At 41.8% G+C, this 19,910-nt stretch overlaps 1 protein-coding gene across 1 annotated transcript; it reads right to left on the minus strand.

Annotated features, from left to right (window-relative positions):
* Positions 1-1,988: 1,988 nt before the first annotated feature.
* On the minus strand, positions 1,989-19,176 carry LOC117740066 (endoplasmic reticulum metallopeptidase 1). The gene is made up of 15 exons (XM_034546208.1): positions 18,826-19,176; positions 16,442-16,746; positions 14,962-15,089; positions 14,711-14,816; positions 13,957-14,103; positions 13,709-13,801; positions 11,071-11,283; positions 10,247-10,467; positions 8,070-8,244; positions 7,491-7,681; positions 7,056-7,208; positions 6,587-6,789; positions 6,331-6,446; positions 5,431-5,594; positions 1,989-4,644 (listed from the first exon to the last, which is right to left on the minus strand). The coding sequence occupies exons 1-15, from the start codon at positions 19,098-19,100 to the stop codon at positions 4,468-4,470; spliced, it is 2,667 nt and encodes an 888-aa protein (XP_034402099.1). The 5' UTR covers positions 19,101-19,176; the 3' UTR covers positions 1,989-4,467.
* Between the last annotated feature and the right edge of the window lie 734 nt (positions 19,177-19,910).

Consider the following 19,910-nt stretch of genomic DNA (forward strand, 5'->3'; position numbering starts at 1 on the left):
CTGAGCCTAAAGTGCAGTTTGGTTTGTGTGCACAAGAGGTGTTTAATACTTTCATACCTCATATGATTTAAAAATATTTTGTGATACTTTTTTTCAATAATGTAAAAGTGTACAAGATAACATTATTTTTCTATAAATTACACCTTGTCCCTCTTGAGTCTCCTACATATAAATATACAAATATATATGTTATGAATTCTATGTAATTCTTGAGAACCTTAAGATTTCTAAGAAAATGATCTCCGAGAAGAATCCACTGTTGTGAGTGCGGACTAGTTTCTTACCACTGATCAACGGTACCTCTGTTCATGTTTTTTCTTCTTTTTTTCACGCGCCAACTTTGTTGAAGGGGAGTCTGAGCCAGAATCGGCCCGTCTGATCTTCTTCATGTGGTCCAGGTTTTAGGCACCAAGCAGATCAGTGTTAAGCTTACCCACGGTGAGCAGATTTAAGGCCGTGCTGTAGTGCAGCGCTATTAAAAACCAAATCATGATGCTCTATCCAGCTTTTTAAACACATTTGGGTTTCAGTCTCCATCCCGGAGATACGAAATGTTTCCTATCAGCGTTGCAAATGGTTGTTATTGTGTTATTGAAGCCATCCTTAGACTTTGTACCTTTCCCTCATTGAAAGAGCATCATGGGATCTCTTCAGTAAACACTTACATGGCGGTATCATGTTAAAGGGAGGATGAGATTGATTTAGTCGTTGCTTTGGCTGTGTAATGGAAGAGTTGTGTGAATTGATCCTCCGTCGAATGATGAGGATTTTTATTTAATCCAGCCCAATATGCATATCGCATCCCTGAACTGCTTGTGGCAATGAGTACAGATTTGTGCTTCTGTATGGAAATCTGAATATGTACCACATCGTATTGAGAACGTGTTGACATGTTTGGTGACTTTCATCACATGCAAATGTTTTTTTAATAGTATTAGTCCTCATTATTATTATTATTACTATTATTTATTGGCATCATAGCGGGGTGGTAATTACTTAATTGATTCTGTTGGTTTTTATGACTAATAACAAACTTCTCCCCTTTTAGTTAATCAAAGTCGCGTATTGCTCTCTACTGGAAGCACTAAAAAGGTTCATCACATGTCAGTATTATAATGTGCAATGTAGCTCAGCTTTATTTCCTATGCTCACTACTTCCCCCCCCCCCCCAGCGGTTTGCTTTTACTTTTCATGATTGACCAAATCATAGTTTATCCATGCATTGTATACTCGAGTCGGGTGTGGCATCTGTTGACGTTTCGACTCTCCAGTGGTTTCTGTTGACTCTGAATTGCCTGTATTGTTGGAACACTTGCTATTCACGAAAGGGCAAACCAATGTTTTGTCATCACTCGACATGAATCCGGTTGCAGCCTCGTTCCAGTGGGCTCGTCTCCTCTGACCCAGCCGATGGCCGCACGGCGCTGTAAGCTTTAGTTGACTTGGAGTAACATGACGAACCAAAGACTTTACGTCCAGAGGCCTTCTGTTTGAACTGGTTGTTTCAATTGAGCGCTTGACTTTATTATGCAGGGGGGGGGGGAAAAGATCGCACTCCCGAACCCCGTCCCTCTCCTTAGAAACATAACCATTGATGCTCAAAACTAGTGCCCACGGCATACGAGACAATTTCCTACGGAAATGAATATTGCAGATCTTTTTTTGTTTTCCTTCTGTGTGCGAGGAGCGGTCTTGTGGTACTCGGGTGTCGCGCTCACTCAGAGGTGGATGGCGCTCCCGCCCTCCTGTGTACAGTTTGAGTAGTTTTATTTCTGGGGTGGCAGCAGCAAACATCCTTAATGCAGTGTAAAGATACGCTCTTGTACATTTGCCTTTTCTACTCATGGCTGGTTTTATACTTTTTGTTTTTCCTTGTACATAAAGACCAATAAATTATTTTTTAAAATGTAAGTTTGCCTTTTTTATTATCTGATTTGTGTACATGAAGCGAAATGACACGTAAATAGAACAACAATGGTAATGCAATGAACATTTTAATTGCTGTAAAAGTGCTAATTTAATTCAAGCTTTTTGCATAATAAATCATCCGTATCATCAATAAATGGATACCCTGTTACCAGATCAATCACCATATTCATATTGACAAGACATGCAATTTAAAAAAAAAAAAAAAAAAAAAGCAGAACAGCAGTTGATTTAAATTGTGAAATTAATCAAAAGAAAATGTTAGTCTTTAAAAAAAACAAAAAAACAATCTTAACAGTTCAGAAAAGGCATGGGTGAAGATGGACCACAACAACTGTAAAAGAAAATGGACATCATTCAACAGGCATTGAGACATTTTAATGTGTATCCCAGAAGAGATTTCAGTTAAACTGCTTATTTCTCGTGTGCACTGAGTTACAATAATACATTAAGATTCTGCCTTAAACAATTAAAATGAACGTAGTTCTCAAAGGAGTTGGTTTTAATTGCGTTAGGTTCTAGCAGCGCTCTGCGTACGCTTTAGTGGGAGCACCGTCGTCTGAGTCATTTCACAGCGTTTAAATCGGACTCCTCCTGCGCCGTCCCACATTTACACAGTTCCTCCCGTCTTCGTGCTTTTATTAAAAACAAAACGCACCTTGTTATTCATCTGTCGACCCATTTCATGTTATCACTATAAACAAAACTAAACAATATGGTCAGATGTCTGCGACTACTTGAAATGGTTAGTTAGAAACTCTGGTGGTCTCTTAACACCCCGTTATGTGGGTGCTTTCAATTGTATCTGCAGTCTTCCTCAGCAGATGGAGAGGAGGCAACTTTAAGGACTTATCGTCGCACATTGTGCATTAAAAAAAAGGAGCATATTAGGCCGACCTGTTTTCAAGTGTTGTCGAAGGCGGTGATGGATTTTTAAGTTGACACTTTCCAACAGACAACAATTCATGTACATAAAAAAACTCTGTACAGTGCAGCACCTGATAGCTTGAGCACCACTGAGACGTCCGCGTCCACAACAGTAAACATTGTGTGTGTCTTTAGAAGCAAAATGTTAAGGCCTCCTTGATGTCGGCATTTCTTATTTTGTGTGACCGAAGCCAAACTGACAACATGGATCACGACAACACGTTGCCGGTTGCAACAAAGTTGACGAAAGACAAATTTGCTCATTTGATCTCCAAAGTGCAAACAATCGCCCAAGTCTTTCCCACCTGATGATTACATACAGGAGGCGGAGTCAAACTGCCAACAAGTAACTGACATTTGTGTGGGACTGAATGCAGGGGCGGTCACTTGGATGGTTTTGATAACGCACACATGCGATTCAGATATCAAGGATAATCAAGGTAGCCCGCAGACGAACGTGATGCTTTATAATCCATCAAAACTAATCTCTCTAAATTACTTTAATCTTTCCAACAGTAACATTTTCAGTCTCTTAATAGCCGTTCTCTCGCTGTAGGAGGTAGTGGTGACTGTCGGATGATCACATTTCTTCGTTCTTGGCACAACTGTTTGTCACTTTAAAAATAATAAAAAAAGAAAAAAGGTTCCCTGTGATGTTCTCGTCTGATCAAGCCCAAAATCAATACACATTTGCATGAATGCATCAGGCGGAAAAGACGTCAAAATTGCCCTCAAAACATTCAGGAAAGCGAAGCCGTTTGAAAGGACACATTGACATTTTGATTTCAGCCGGCTGTTTTCATTTGACAGGCACAGGTTTCTGCCTCTGCGTGCCAGAGTCTCTGACAATTAAAGCACAGGCGGTACAACTTGCTGCAAGTCAGTGGTGTTATTGAGGAACGATGAGCAATTTTACCGTTTACACAAAACAAGGGCGTGTTGATGAGAAGCGACTTTCAAAGTTTCCAGTTAAAGTCGGATGATGGTTCAAACTAAAAGCCGTTTCCCTTCCAAATGGATCCATCAGTACGTTACTGCACCCACAGTGCAGATAGGAGGTGGGGTGCAATTTACAGAGGAAGCCAGTGACACATCGAGTATGAGAAGGGCCCAAGTGGTTTGCTAAAGAGAGAGCAGGGGATGCAACATGATTCATTCAGGAAGCATGAGGATGAGGGAGGAAGAACAAAAGGAAGTGCGCAAGATTGAAAATGAGGAGGTGAGGTTAGATGGTTTGAGTAAAGCAAAGGCACAACAGATTGAGTACAAAAAAAAGAAAGAACCGTAACCCCTTTGTTTCACTAACGCAGCAGTGAACGCGAGGCTTGTGGTGTCGGTCGTTGAGTTAGTCAGTTTGTAAGCTGTCTGATCAGCTTACCTCTGGCGCGTCCTCCTGCTCCGTTAGCTACTAAGCCGACTGACACAGTGATGGGGGTCTCAGGCAGGCTGGACGGGAGCGGGAATGTGTGTTGAATCGTGCGTTTGTGTCAGAGAGAAAAGGCGTCAGGGCTCATCCTCGGTATTGCTCCTTGAAATCTTTTCTGTCTGTCTCTGGGGGGGCCCCCTGCAACCCTCAGCACTTCTGAGCCTCGGCCTCTGCGGTGTGTGGCATCCTCAGTATCGGTACATGTCGTAGGTACTGACCCAAGATGAAGGAAAAGCCCATGTGGGGAACCTGTGGAGGATTTCCTCCAGTTGAGCAGTCCTACTGTCTTCCCCGAAGAAATAGTGGGAGGAGATGGCAACAGAGATCATCCCCTCGGGGCCTGATGGGTCCGGGTCCCTGGGAGGCTGGCGGAGGGGAGAAGGAGAGAACACCAGGAATGTCAGCACGAGGGGGCCAGAATCAGAACTGCAGTTTTTCAAAGCCCTAAGATGACCTTGTCTTTAGCTTGATTACGCTGCATGTGTTTTAGCTTATCCAATGGATTTTAAAAGGAGACTTTAAAAGGCCATGGAGTTGGAAAGTTCAAACCATGGAATTGTTAATACAGAGTTAAAAAAAAAGAAAGAGTTACAGTTTTCACATGATACTGTGAAAGGAGCTTATCTCCGTCAGACACTGAAACTTGAAATTCAGTTATGTGTGAAATAACAAATTAATCACTGGATTTAAGTCAAAGGAGCATGTTATGAAAATATAATAAAAAGATTATACTTATTTTAGTCTAGTTTCTATGAAAACTAAAAATATTGACTGATGTTTAGTATGTCATGGTGACCTTTGACCACCAAATCAAATCAGTTCCTCCTTGAGGCCAAGTGGATGTTTATTTTGGTGAATTATATTTTTGCCTTAAATTTTAAGTTATTATAATACTTTGTGGAAGGAGGACCCAGCAAAGTACGTTTTTCATTCTACGGACTAACTGTCTGTTAACTGTGCATATGACAAGAAAAAGATCTTGAATCTTAAATGTTTGTGCCAGATGTAATCAAATTCTCTCCAAGCACTCCTGAAATATATTGGGACAGAATGATGGACAAACTTACAACCCCACAACATAATAAATACAAAACATAGCAGCAATATGAAATATTAATAAGTACAACGCAGACATCTGTATTTCTGTATACCTGTATTTCAAACCAGAAGATCCATGTGGGGGCGTCGAGGCCGTGGGAATAGAAGACAAAATATTCCCCGCTCAGGTCAAACTGAGGGGTCCCGTCTCCAAAGGACCAGGTGGAGAGGCTGGCTCCTCGATGAGGCATCAGATAAAGGGACATGTGGCTGGGACCTGTGCACGGACACATCAAGAGAGGCCGGTTGGAAAATGTATGCATCACATTGTTGACTGATCAGGGACAGTGATTGTACTTCAGTGGTTAAAAGACTTGCTTGGCACCAGAAACCCAAAACTGAATGTGAAGACATTCTTAATGCCTAAATATAAACGTTCATAAAAGTCACCTCTTTGTATGTGTAATATTGCACTGCACGCAAATGTAGTTGTTCTGGAGCTTTGTCTCATTATCTCTGACCAGTTTTTACTGAAATGTAGATTTTTGCCAACATGGTGCAGTTGAGATGTCCTGAAACATTTATAACATCTGCATTTCTATGACAACTGGCCAAACTCTTGCAACTACAGAAGGTCTGACATGATGGAAAGCTTCCGAACACCAACCAAATGGGCTTCATGGTGAGGATATGTTGTCAACTAATATTTGCAAGATCAAGGCTTAACTTTCAATCAGTAATTTAATGTTTCAAAATCTCTCTACAGACTTAATCTCAGTGCTGATGTAATCTCTCCATCCCAATTGATATGTCACTGGATATTTCCGTATAACCAGCCGGCTCTGCCTGCACGTTCAGTAAATGTGCTTCTGTCATCAGCCAAGATTTGTCTGGACTGCAATTTGGTGTTGAGTTGCAATCATTTTTTAATTATTTGTATTTTATCTCTGCCAGCAAGTCCTTCCAAAAGGAGTAGCATCTGAATCGATTTGGCCACATAAAGTACACCTGACCTTTCACACTGAAGGTCATCTTGACCGTCCCCCATCTAGTCTCCTCTCTGGACAGCAGGCTGAACTCGACTGGAGCGCCGGGAGACACTTCTGGAGCAGGAAGGTACCAGTTCTTCCTGCAAATACACCAAAATACTTGAGATGAAGAAGAGTACAATTTATGAACAATCTACACATTGAGGACAATTCAAGCAAATACAAAAAATAAAAAAGAGCATGAAAAAAATGCTGTCAGCACCAAGGGTGTGTTACTGACTTGCTGAGGAACTTCACAGGCAGAAACCAGGGGTAACCACAGAAGGGTCGGTCCTCTCGGCAGCTGGTGCGAATGCTGTCGTTGATCTCGGGGATGTGGGGTGTGACGTGCTGTATGCATGTGAAGTCGAAACTGTTGATCCACAGACCCGAGTCGTGGCTCTCCACCTGGCCTTGGAGATCGTGGAAAGTCCGTGTTGTGTGCTGCGAGAGGGCGGATTAAACATTTTTTATTTACTTCTTTCAAGGACGAGTTTCTGCTCCTGCCAGAATTACTTCAGGCTGTTCTCTGGTATTTACATCAGCAGGTGGAAGATTGGAATCGGAGTTGAGGCAAAACTACAAACTCTAGCTATTTCTGCAGGAGCTGCATTAAAAGTGTTTGTTGGTTTTTCCCACCATCAGTTTAATAGTTTTATTACAAAACTAGTAAAACATTTTAAAAATCCAAAATAAAAAACAGAAAGAACCTGCAGGAAGACTCGTTTTGGCCGCGGGCTCTCTGGACTGCCTGAATAAGGAAAGAGGAGGCCACAGGACACAAATAGGAACGTGAGGATGAAGACTGATCCCAGACCAGTCAGGATCCACTTTGTGCTCCGTGCCAAGTAGATGAAATGCAGCTGAGACAGAGAGAGAAATATAATATGTTACTGGAGTGGAGGAACAATCCAGTTTTATTGCCACTGTCAGTCAACTTTACACAGCCGTTGGTTTGCTTATCTGAAGTCAAACAATTAATGTCAATAAACTGCTCAAACAAAACATTACTGCCAGAAGCTTGAACATGTGTGTATTCTCTCCTTTATACACGCCCACCAATGTCACTTCAAGGTGACTGTTAACGACAAAAAGAAAGAAAGAAACTAAATATTAATTGTTGTACATTGTGTGGGAATACTCACAAAGAAGGAGGAGATGAAGATGGTCGCCAAGGTGACCAGGGAGGCCATCACCACCTCAGGGGGTATCTCGGTACCACTGCGCCCCATGATGGGAGTGAAAATTTCAAACACCACCCAGATGAGGAACATGAAGTGGACGTACGGCAACGCCAGGCCCAAAAGATAGAGGACACTGTACTTCAGTGATGCTCCTGCAGAACGATAGAGAAGTTACAGATCCAGGATCAGACCACCAACAATCTTTTGGCTGCCCCACAGCTATACGACTCTCTCTTAAACTCAATCAAACAGTATCATCAAAGTATGGTACAAATGGGGATACGGGCGTACACCTTCAGACAGTTGCTTCCTGAGGCATTCATGGTGTTGAACTTGGCCAAACACAAGAAAAGTTACTGAAGTAGTTGTGTGATTAATAAAAAAAAATAAAAAAACATACCGATACTTTTATCTCCCAGTTATTAACAATAAACCAAAGGGTCCAAAAGTGTAAGAATAACACATGACTCCTTACAACCAACTCTGTCCTATGTTATATAAAGAATGCTACATTCATTGTGAGTTGAGTTGAGCGTTTACCTCGATGTTTAAATTCTTTTGCCAGCAGCAGCTTGGTGGCCAGGGGGAAGGCCACCATTAGCATGGGGACATAGGCTGAGCACAGGCCCTGCTGGGTGAGCCACACCAGGCTGCAGCACCACAGCAACAAGCTCACGTCAAAGTAGAGGTCGCCCAGCTCCACCAAACGGACACCCTGCACGGAAAACACAGAAAACCACTCAACATTGAAGCAAAAAAAAAAATAAATAAATAGCTTTAACTTTGGGATTAAAATCTGTTGACAGGAATGCTGAACGTTTTTGTCTCGGAGGTCAGCTCGTACTCGTCACTCATCACAGACGCAGTCTCTGAAATGAATCGCTTTAGTTAAGGAATGACAAATGAGAGCCTTATATACACACACTCACAATCCATCACAAATAATATTACATTAAATCTTTCTAAAATCAATGTAATTGAGACATGAACCCATGACTGTTGTGGATAAACACTAAACAATCATTAATATGACTTGGTACTTCCCAGTTTCTACAACAGGAACTTTACGCCACAGTTGTGTCTTTATACTTAAACTCAAAAAGGAGGAACACCTCAATCAATTCAGGAAGAACTCACTGACCTAGTTTACCATAAATGTCCTTTACAAAGCACAACATCCTACATTTACACAAGGCAGTATTGTTCGATTAAAGTGAACATTTAGATCACTAAGAGGCACTCAGCTCCTCTCCCACATTGCCTTTTGGGTGAATGATTTACCAGCTCTGCTCTTGCTTGATGTGAGACTACAACCACACAGAGATCACTCTTCGGAATTCAACTTTCTACTTTTGCAGGCAAAGTGGTGATAACCTTTGGTGTTCGGTGCTTCAGAGTCATTTTGGTTAAACCAGAGCAGTGTCTCTCAAACAGGGGTACTTGTACCAGCGCATGGGGACCTTGGGCAGGGAGTGTGTGGAAATATTATGGTAGCTAATGTGATCAAATAGAATTTATGACTTTAAAAAAAAGAAACACATATTGAGTCAGCTGTAAAATCTGAACAATGAGTGCTAAACATTTTATTATTTATAAACATCAAGCAAAAAAAGGTTGGAAACCACTGAACCAGAATACCAAATTACCAAGCAATCTGTAGACATTTGTAGAGTGTTTAGTCCTTCAAGGACTAATGATTTCCATCTGCTTGTATCTAGACTATTTTGTCAATGAAAATTCTATATTTTAAAAAAAGGCCAAAGATAAATAGTGCTTTTAATAAATATTCTGTTCTGTTGGAGCTTAAGGTCTTATGTGGTCTGTGTCCTTTCTGGAAAGTGGCCATGGAAGGCTGGAGTTCATAATGTGGTGACCTTCAGATGAAAGAACACCTTCTGTGATGGTTTTAATATAAAATAAATGCTTATATGTACTAGATGTAGGACATACAATATGTCAAATGAACTAGCTGCTGCTGCATTGCACGGATATGGGTTTCTATCATCAGGGGGAAATGTGAACATTTGATAGTTGGACAACCGCAGCAAGACATGCCAATTGGTTTTCAGCATTAGACACTTATTTGGTAAAAGATCATGTGCTGCTGGTAGAGACACTTCTACAGCTGTGTAATCAAACACAAAGAGCTGCCGTCTGGAAATCACCATGAAGGAATAGAAACCGCCTCACTCTGCACTTTAGTCCCCATTAAATGTGAGCTCAGCGAGTCAACATGAGATATTATGCTCAAGGAAATAGTGCCCTCAAGCAATAAATAAGTTCAGTTGAGTTGATCATACTGAGCCTCAGACAAAGTCTACACTGTGTTCAGAAGAAACCTTCAACAAGAATCGTTGGATATCAATCGAAGTCAAGCTGGAAGACATTCCTTCAGCCTGAACAGAGCAAATAAGTAAACATTCACCTTTGGGAGACCTTTCGGGATATAAAGCTTATTTGCTTTCTTGCCAAGAGATAGATACTATGATTGACAACATTAATTCTCATCTCATATCTGTCCCTTCTAAAATGGCGCTGGAACCAAGAGGTGGTTAGCTTAGCATACACACACTGGAGGGTGCAGCACCTTTAGGGGGGCTGGTAGGTGGTCTTTGGAGGTGGGATACAGGCTAGTTGCAAGAAAGCAAATAAAGATTTTTCCCAAAATTTCAAACTATACCTTCAAAAGGAAGCCCGACAATAAAATCTCCACTTACTCCGTAGTACAAGTTCTTGGCCAGCGTGTGAATGAGGATTATCTTGCCCATAGCAGCAGACCCATACAGGCAGATTGAGGCGTAGAAGTGGTTGTACCAAAACATGGAGCGGCCCAGCAGAGTGACGAGCAGAGCAACAATCAGCACCAACATCAGGGTGACGAACCAACTCAGGACTGCTATACCGGTGGCATAGGCCAGATCTCGAAGATACCGGCCACCTAAGAGAGATGGACGATGAATGATAAATGAAGACCAAACACTCATCAAACTCTTCTACAAAGACGATGAAAAGTCAATTTGAATTTGGCCCCACAAGTTTGTATTGGACTATTCTAATCTTACAGTTTGCAAGAAAAAACTTTGAATAAGCCACAAAGCAGAAAACACACAACACACATATCCAACACAGGAAAGGGCATAATGTGCATCCAACACAGAAAAGGGCATAATGTGCATCCAACACAGTAAAGGGCATAATGTGCATCCAACATCCAACACAGGAAAGGGCATAATGTGCATCCAACACAGGAAAAGGCATAATGTGCATCCAACACAGGAAAAGGCATAATGTGCATCCAACACAGGAAAGGGCATAATGTGCATCCAACACAGAAAAGGGCATAATGTGCATCCAACACAGGAAAGGGCATAATGTGCATCCAACACAGGAAAGGGCATAATGTGCATCCACCACAGGAAAGGGCATAATGTGCATCCACCACAGGAAAGGGCATAATGTGCATCCAACACAGGAAAAGGCATAATGTGCATCCAACACAGGAAAGGGCATAATGTGCATCCAACTCCAAATGGCGACCTACCCCGATTTCCTGGTAGTGAGGCTTTCTTGGCCAGGTAGAGAAAGGTGGCTGCGGCTACCATGTAGTTCAGGATGGTGCCAACACGGGCTGGGTAGGCCACCACAACTACCCCCAGCAGGTCAAAAAATACCATGTTTCCATGACGATACTCTGAGGAATCTGCCAGCTTCTCCGACGTCACCAGGTACCTCAAGACCGCCAGGATGTTGTCGCCTGAAAACAGGAAGTGAGTTTCAAGGTGAAGTGGTTCAAAGATGACATGTTACACAATAAAGCGGTTTCATTTAGCTGCATTGATTTCAGCAAAACGGAGGCAGGAAATGATTTTATATTTTTTACCAGGACTGTATAGGAGACTATATGAATTCATGGAAAGCAACAAACTAGGGAGTAAATAATGAGTTTACTCTATTGTGGTTTCCAGCCATTTGTATTTCTATCCCTACAATCAGGAGCAAGGAAAAGGATAATATAGCTGAATGTGAAAGTGATGACTTCATATGACAAAAGAGTCTCATCCTTTATAGAGCGGACACATCACATGCATTAGACTGTTTATTGATGACTCGGACAACCTTCTGACCAGCAGACAGGCGAAACTGAGGCTGGTCTTTGTCACTTCTGCACGGCCACCCAGATGGTATTGTATGCAGCAATAAGACCATGTGCTTGTGAACACTGCGTGAATACTAGACAAGATACTAGTATATGAAGATGTTTTACCGGGTATTGAGCCTAATCATCAGTTAGATTACCAGTTACCGGTAAATTAAATTGGCAATTATAGTATAAAACGGAAAGATGTATGGAAGACCATTCATCTACTCCCATAGACAGTCCTACACTCTTACATGTACAATAATACTTGTATGTCATATTCTCCCACACAAACATTGCAATTATCTTTACAGAACTATATTATTATTTTTCATGACAGGATTTGTAAGATAAGCTGCACAATCTCACCGACACAATTGTCTGTCTGAGATCAGTACTACAGGGTGTTTGTGTGAGAATGATCTGTGAGCGCAAACAGGTGCACGACTGTGGCAAAGAGTATAGTTGCGTATGTGTATGTGTGAGGGCAAGTCTGATTTATGGCTTAAATGGCCTGCCATTGTTTTACAACAGTTGCACTGCAGTATATGTGACACAACGGGGACGCCATGGCTACAATCATGATGTTGAATGTAGATGAACAATCTGGCTACTTGAAGGATCGGTAAGCGGCCGCTGTGAGGGTTACTGCCGCTCAAGGACAAGTTTTTTTATCTGAGCCGCTCTATATACTGCTGCCTGCAAGTCTGCACAGTTACACACACACACACACACACACACACACACACACACACACACACACACACACACACACACACACACACACACACACACACACACACACACACACACACACACACACACACACACACACACACACACACACACACACACACACACACACACACACACACACACACACACACACACACACACACACACACACACACACACACACACACACACACACACACACACACACACACACACACACACACACACGCACGCGCATGCACACGCACGCATGCACACGCACGCACAAGACAAGGCTCCATTGTTCTTTCGCCTGGTAGGCTCACTGTGGCCTAAAAGTGTAAACAACGGAGTACAACATCTACTTGTTCATGTTGGGTTCACGGTTTCGCCAAATGGTTCTGCTTTACACCCAAATGGTTCTGCTTTACGATTCACCCATAACTTTCCTCTCTGAATTTAAAAAAACAGATGTAATAAATTTATTCCACAGTAACATTTAACATACAGTATATTACCATGCTCTTGTTTATATACCTCCTTAATATCATCTATGCAGGCAGATTTGAACAAAAGTGAAGCTACATTAGAGCAATGCTAGCTTGCAGAATTCCCCCCACTTTGTTGAAAAGGAGAGCTGTGAAAAAAAGAGATTTGAATGATGAGGTTTAGCTAAAATAAAACGCAGCAGAGCTACTGGTGTGTCTCCCTCCTCCACTGTCCTGTGCTGCATCTACTCTCCACCTAACACAGCTGTTCTGCGACCTTCTCAACAGACTAAATATACCTTCTACCTACCTCTAAATTCTCACTTTCTCCCCAATAATTCATGCCTTTACTGTCAGTTACTTTACACTGAATAAGAGGAGAGATGTCCAGCAGCTGCTGAGGTAGGGAGGAAAGATGCCAACGGTTGCAGGTTGTTAGTGCTGACTGACTGGATTCTCTGCTAAGTACAGTAAAAGGCTGAGGCTGCAATGTATGTATGTATGTATGTATTTATGCATGTACGTACGTGTACATACATACATACATACATACATACATACGTGTGTACGTGTGTATATGCATGTATGCATTTCTTAGTTATCAGGGAATTGATGAGATCAGCAGAGTGTTGACCTTTCTGAAGCTCGGGGATAATGCACGAAAGGACAACGTATTTGCCAAACCAGTCTACTGCTGCAGTGACCGCTTTGCTCTCTCCTTGACATCCAGACACATCCACAAGCTATTTGCAATGAATGCAATAATAAAAGCATGAGACAACACCCATTTAAGTTTTTGTACCGACACACATACGTAGATGCATGTGTGTGCTGCTCACCAGCTCTCTGTATTGAGTCGGTCAGGATCCGGTCAGAAGTGTCGTACTTGGTGTGATAGATGAAACCGTTTTCAATGAAAGCCAGATCAATGCCTGTAAAAAATGAAATACATGTAAACACAAAATAAGAAAAAAAATAGAAAAAAAATACTTTTGCTTTGTAAATCTATCCGCCACTTCGACACAGAAAGGCTCCATACTTCTATTACTAACTTGTATACTGTTATCCAAAGACTGGTCTGCATTACCTGGGATGTTACCAAAGTCTCTGTAGATGCGGAAGTCAGTGTCAGAGGGGATGATGCCACTCTGAAAGACCTCCTGCCCGACAACAGAGGCAAAGGGGTGTTTGGCTGCATGAACGTAGGCCTGGACCAGCCACGGGTTCTCTGGCCCTTTTGGGGAACAGGAGTACAAGGCTTTCATCTCACTGTCCTCGGTTTTAGCACAAAGAAGAATCATTCTGTAGAAGACGATGCATCATGAGCCTGTTTCTTGCCGTCTTGGTAATGTAGGATTTTAAGCTTGTTAGCACAAATCAGTTGTACTTGCATCATGTCTTTTATATAAATACAATGTTACAGGCACCTCAGGAACCATAATCAGGCAGCAAGTAAAGATAAGGGATATTGAAAGCTTGCCAAATGGTAGATGGTTGGAGCAAGGACATACACTGTACATAATGCAAAAACAAATATTGTCTTTATTAAAGTAGTTGTTTGATCTAAAACATGTCAAAAGAATTCAGAAAAACGTTGATCAGTGTTTCCCAAAGCCCAATTACATCTTCAAATGTTTTGCTTTGTCCACAACTCAAAGATATTCCGTTTAATGTGAAAGAGGAGTAAAGAAATCAGATTTTAATGGGCCAGAAACAGAGAATGTCTTTGCTTTAAAAAACAACTATATAAACCAATTAAACCATTAAAAATAGTTGCCAATTAATGTTTTAATTTAATGAATTGCATTGCATATGCAAAACCAAAATGTTTGGTACGGTACCTGTCTGAAAAACAACCTCCTTGCCCCCAACGCCCGCAGCCTCCAAGTTAATAAAGGCTCGCACCTGCTCGGCCCACGGATGCTGAGTAATGAAACCGTGACTGGCCTAAAGGGAGACAAGGATTACAAACCAAGACAAAGAGTTAGGGAGACCGTAAGAATGTAACAGTGGAAATAAGAAAAACAAAAGTAGATTTTAAATAAAAATGACAACCCAAAGTGGAAAACACGTCCGCGTCACTTCAGTTTACCTGAAGGATATTTTCCTCTGCCCCATTAAAGAGGAAGACAACTCCATGATGAAGAGGAGTAGATTGGTTGGCCAGAGAATGGAGGACTTCCAGCATAACTGCACAGCTCACTGCGTCATCACTGGCACCTAAGACAAGGAAGCCAGTGTGTTTGTGTCAATGCTAAAAACGTGCTCCTACTTTCATTTCACATTTGTATCAGGCAACAGAAGCTTAGCTTGGTCTGGCATTTACACAGAGAGACATGCACTTGTTCACGCAGATCACCCAACGGTCCTGAGATTGAGACTAAAGGTGAGCAGAATAAAAAAGGGAGTAGGCTCAGAGTGCAAACATGAGAAGAAGGCAACTCGTTGGCAACAACCCAGCTCCCTGACAGCATGAATAATGCTGAGAGCACAAAGAAAAAAAAGGGGTAATGAGAAGAAAAGAGCATGTGAACCGGGCATGTGATGCAGAAAGATTAGACAGGTCAACGCAATTTAGTGGGAATAAATGTGAAGACAGGGGGAGGGGGGACATTCTCAAAGATCAGAGTCATGTGCTCCAGCTTTCTGGATTGAATGTGTTTAGGAGGTGGGGGTGGGAGCCTGTTCACTGTCTGTCTGGGTACCATTTATGTACCCAACGTTGCCATATATGCCAGATACATATTAATCCTGGTCCCCAAAAAGCTCAGTGAGAGCTCAAAAGAGGGCAAGTATAAATCAAAGCCTGAATACTTTGCTTTTGCACTTTAAACTAATAAATACTTTGACATGGATAATCAGTTTGCCGTGCTGGCCGTGTTTGCCCTGTACCTACATTAAACATATGTGGATAAAAATAGAGCTGCAGCAATGCTAGCTAATCTGAGAGGCTGCAGTACAGCAATACCAAATTCCACGGCTAACCAACCAGTAGTTGTCAAGATATGTTACTGTGAACCACAAATGAGAACCTTGTGGTCACCGAAGTCAGTATGCTTCATCCTCGAGAGAACATGAACTTCTTCTGTATGACATTTAATGATAATCCTTTTCGACAGTTGTTGAGATATTTCCGTCTGGACAGATTGGCAATGCCATCCCTAGGGCCATAAATGAAACCAAGTCCCCCCAAAAAGGTACTATAAAGTGCTCTTCAGATCAGTCAGAGGGAAGGACACAGGAATACCACCCAAAATTAGAAACCATAAATTCACAGTTGTGTATCCACAAGATGGGACTTGAAGGGTTCCAACAGCAGATGTGATAAGTTGAAGAAGATAGACGTGATCAAATATACAGGTGTTCTTGCTCCAATGTTTATTCGCCTTAATTTATTCGAAGTTTGACATTTGAAAGTTCTTTTCTTTCTGGTAATTCAAGTTTGTTTTCTGCATACACCTGCATGCAACTTGAGTGCAAAATGTGTTCACCAAAATCACTTTCAATGCCTTCAGTAAGTGCTCACATACAGTTGTCAGAATTCTTCAAGAGAAGGAAGAAAGTTGTCGTACCTGGACTGTTGGCCACTGTGTCGAAGTGGCAGTTGGCTAGCATGAGATGCTGCGCTCCTCCTTTGGGCTCTAGCCTGACAGCAATGTTGGTGACACGGTCATAGAAGCTGGTAAAGCCGCCAAGAAAGTCAATGGAGAAAGTGCCGGTGGGACGCTGCACATCTACGGTGAGCTGATGGTGGCCCGCTGCGGTTTCCACCCGGATGTTCTCAATCTGCTCCAACAAATAGCCCACCGTGAGGACTTCATTCTCCGGGCTGCCCACTGGACGAGGCCCGACGCTGGTGATCTGCTCCAAGTGCCGTCTACATTGTGAGGAAAGAGTGACAAGAGTGAAAAGAGGCTAACACAACACATTGTGTGCATAATTCTGAAATATCCATGGTTTCTGGTCCCATTTATACACTGTCCTATTTCTGGTTCCTGAGCAGATATTTTGCCTTTTGTTTGTGCATTTTATGGGAACAATATTGTCAGTACTTGTTCCACAAATATGCCAATTTAAATTAAGTTTCATACAGTTTTATTGGTGGCTCCAAAAACACAGCATCCTACACACTGCATATACAAACATAAACTTGACTGTATATTGTCAGAAGAAAATCATAATATGTCAATCCTGTTAGAGAATTGTAGCATTTTCAGATATTTTATAGATCAAAAAAAAAAAAAAGACTTGAAAAGAAAAAGATTGGATATTCATTCAGTTTAAAAAAACAGGGTGTACCGTGTCTTTGTTATGTTATCCCAGTCCTGAGTTTGGACCCCTGCCCCTCCCAGTCAGGTTACAGTATGCCATGTTTCTGTACTACTTTGACTCCCTCAGGAGAATGAAACAGGAAATTAAGCCAAGCAACCCATATGGTAAGAAAAACTGACACTGTTCATCTTCTCTTTGCAGAAGCAGCTACTGCTGGTGGGGTTTGCTGCAGACGTTCGATTAGGTTCTGATGTTAGCTCCGCTGTTGCTCTTTGCTTTTCAGCTAGAAAGTCACAAAGTCTTCCCTGACATATTGTTTTCTTGCAGTGACAAAATGCTACCAAATTATATTGACAATGTCTGAACTGATGCTTTCATTTCACTTTTACAGCAGCAAAAATAAGGCATTGTTTTATGCTGAGGGTCCTAATTCAGATATGAATTGGCAGGACATGGACTCATGAAAGCCATGATTGTGACCAGAGAAGCTTGGAGCTCTAAATCAGTTCAACGCAGCATGCCGGACTCATTTATGCAGGAACCAGCCAATTGATGGCAAATCCCTTCCTCCAGCACTTTGAAGAGCTCGACAGCAGCCAAGCAGACCTCAGATTCAGTTCCATAATCTGAAAATCTGATAACAAATGTTGCACTGTTAAGCTTTTTATTCTAAAATGTTACAGCTCTTGAAGTGAACATGAGGTTGAATGTTTTTTTTTGGTATAGTTATGCAGGCTGCTAAACAAAAGGTCACCAGTGCCCCTTTTTCTCCCCATTTGTGAAATTGTAGATCAACTTACACAATCGTGGATTTTCAAAAGTGTCACATAAAACCGTAGCTCATATCAATAAATGTACCCTTAATGGATGATGTCGAAAATCGGAGTAGGGCAGCAACTAGAGTAGTGATTATTTCCATGAAATCTCCAGGTGTGTTTTTGGATCTCAATTCCGAGGGATCCACACAGAGTTCTTAATACTACAAATGCAGGGGATTTCACTATGTTATCTCACTCGCCAATGTTAATCTTCATTACTTTAAATAATTGTTTTGAACTATATAGTCCATGAAAATGCACATAAAAAAGGTCCCCAGAGCCTGAACTGATCTTTACATTGCTTGTTTTCTCCCACTTAAGGACAGTCAACCCAAAGAGAATGAACCCAAAGACAGTCAACCCAAAGAGTCAGATGATATAAAGAAAAACAGAAATGGTGTGAAGTCAAATGACTCAAATCATTGATTTCCCACTTCCTTTCCTTTCATTTGTGTATATAATGTCTTAATATGTAAGGCACTTTGAACTGCCTTTGAGGATGAGATGTTTCTACATATAGCTAAATTGCCATGTGTTGCCTTACTTTCCAAAAGGTCAACTTGTTGTGCGTCTTACAGGTTTGGATTTCGAGAGTACTTAATAATAGTTTTAGATTATAATATCTCGGAGTCATCCGACACGCTTTATGCAGGAGATGTAGGGGTCCCTCTTCTCTCCTGAGCAATACTTCTAACCGTTGCACACCGTTCAAACACCTGTCTGCGTGTGTTACCTTGGAGGGTGGAGGGGACACCCGCTAGTGGTTTCTAGGCGGGTCTGTTACTAAACTACAGGAAAGGTTAGCTGTCCGTTAGCCAACATTTATAGACAAACGAGTATTACGGGAAGCAGGGTACTAAACTCACCTGGCTCTCAGTGCGTTGAACTCGCCGGTTGGCTTCCCAATGACGAGCTGCTGTAACGATAAATGAACAAGTCCCCACAGCACCAAAATAAACACAGAGACCAGGGAAGCTGCAAGCCCTTCCCGCAGCAAATATAGGCTCACTTCGGGCTTCCTCTTCGGGTCCCCGCCGTAGCCGTTATCGCCGCAACGGTCTCGGGAACCGGCGTTATCTTGCGCTAAATAATTCTGTATCCCGAAGGGTTTTATTCTTCTGACTGTGGTGTCGCTCTCCATTTTTGAGCCAGCCGTACATCAGCTGCAAGCGTCGCTCTTCGGCGTCGCTTTTTCTTTTTTTTCTCCCTTCTCTGAACGACCGACGGATCGCACTGAGGGACAAATTTAAATGAGTGGGCGGGTGGCGAAGGCGCTTGAAAAATGAGAGGCAGAGGCGGAGAGATGTTTTTTGACACTGGCCTTTGTCTCTCCCATACGCGCACGGGATAAAATTCACTAGATATTAAGTTAGCAATTATTATGTTGACACCTTAAAGGAATATTTCGTCCTTCAAGGAAACGTTTGCTCTCTTGACGTGCTAATTGAATGATATTCTCATTTTACTCTTCGCAAAAAAGTGAGTGTAAAATGTCAAACTGCTCCTTTAATATGAACTCAATGAACCCCCTTCTGTGAATCGTAGCAACGTGTACACAAAATATAAAAGCTGAAAGAAAGACACAACTATATTTTTGTGTGTATACCTTTTATTGAAAACAAAATGGTCAGAGTGTATTATGTATCATGTTGAATATCATATTAAGAAATGTATATAATTGATGTCCAATATGCAGTTTGATTGAGCTATATTGGAAACGTAATATTGGTGACATAACAGCACTACTAAGCTTATTGAAATATTCCTATGCTGATTAATAAATAGTTCTAACGATAGATGTCTACATTATGTATCACAGTAATGCAGTAGAGTATGGTATACTTGCGGTCAGAATTGAGATCATGATGTGATATGATTTGACACTGGGGTATTGAAGTTGTGTTGGTACTTTGTCGACATCGTGTGGACGAGATAGGAATGGCAGACGTGG

Source organism: Cyclopterus lumpus, chromosome 12 (genome assembly GCF_009769545.1).
Source record: "Cyclopterus lumpus isolate fCycLum1 chromosome 12, fCycLum1.pri, whole genome shotgun sequence".
NCBI lineage: Eukaryota > Metazoa > Chordata > Actinopteri > Perciformes > Cyclopteridae > Cyclopterus > Cyclopterus lumpus.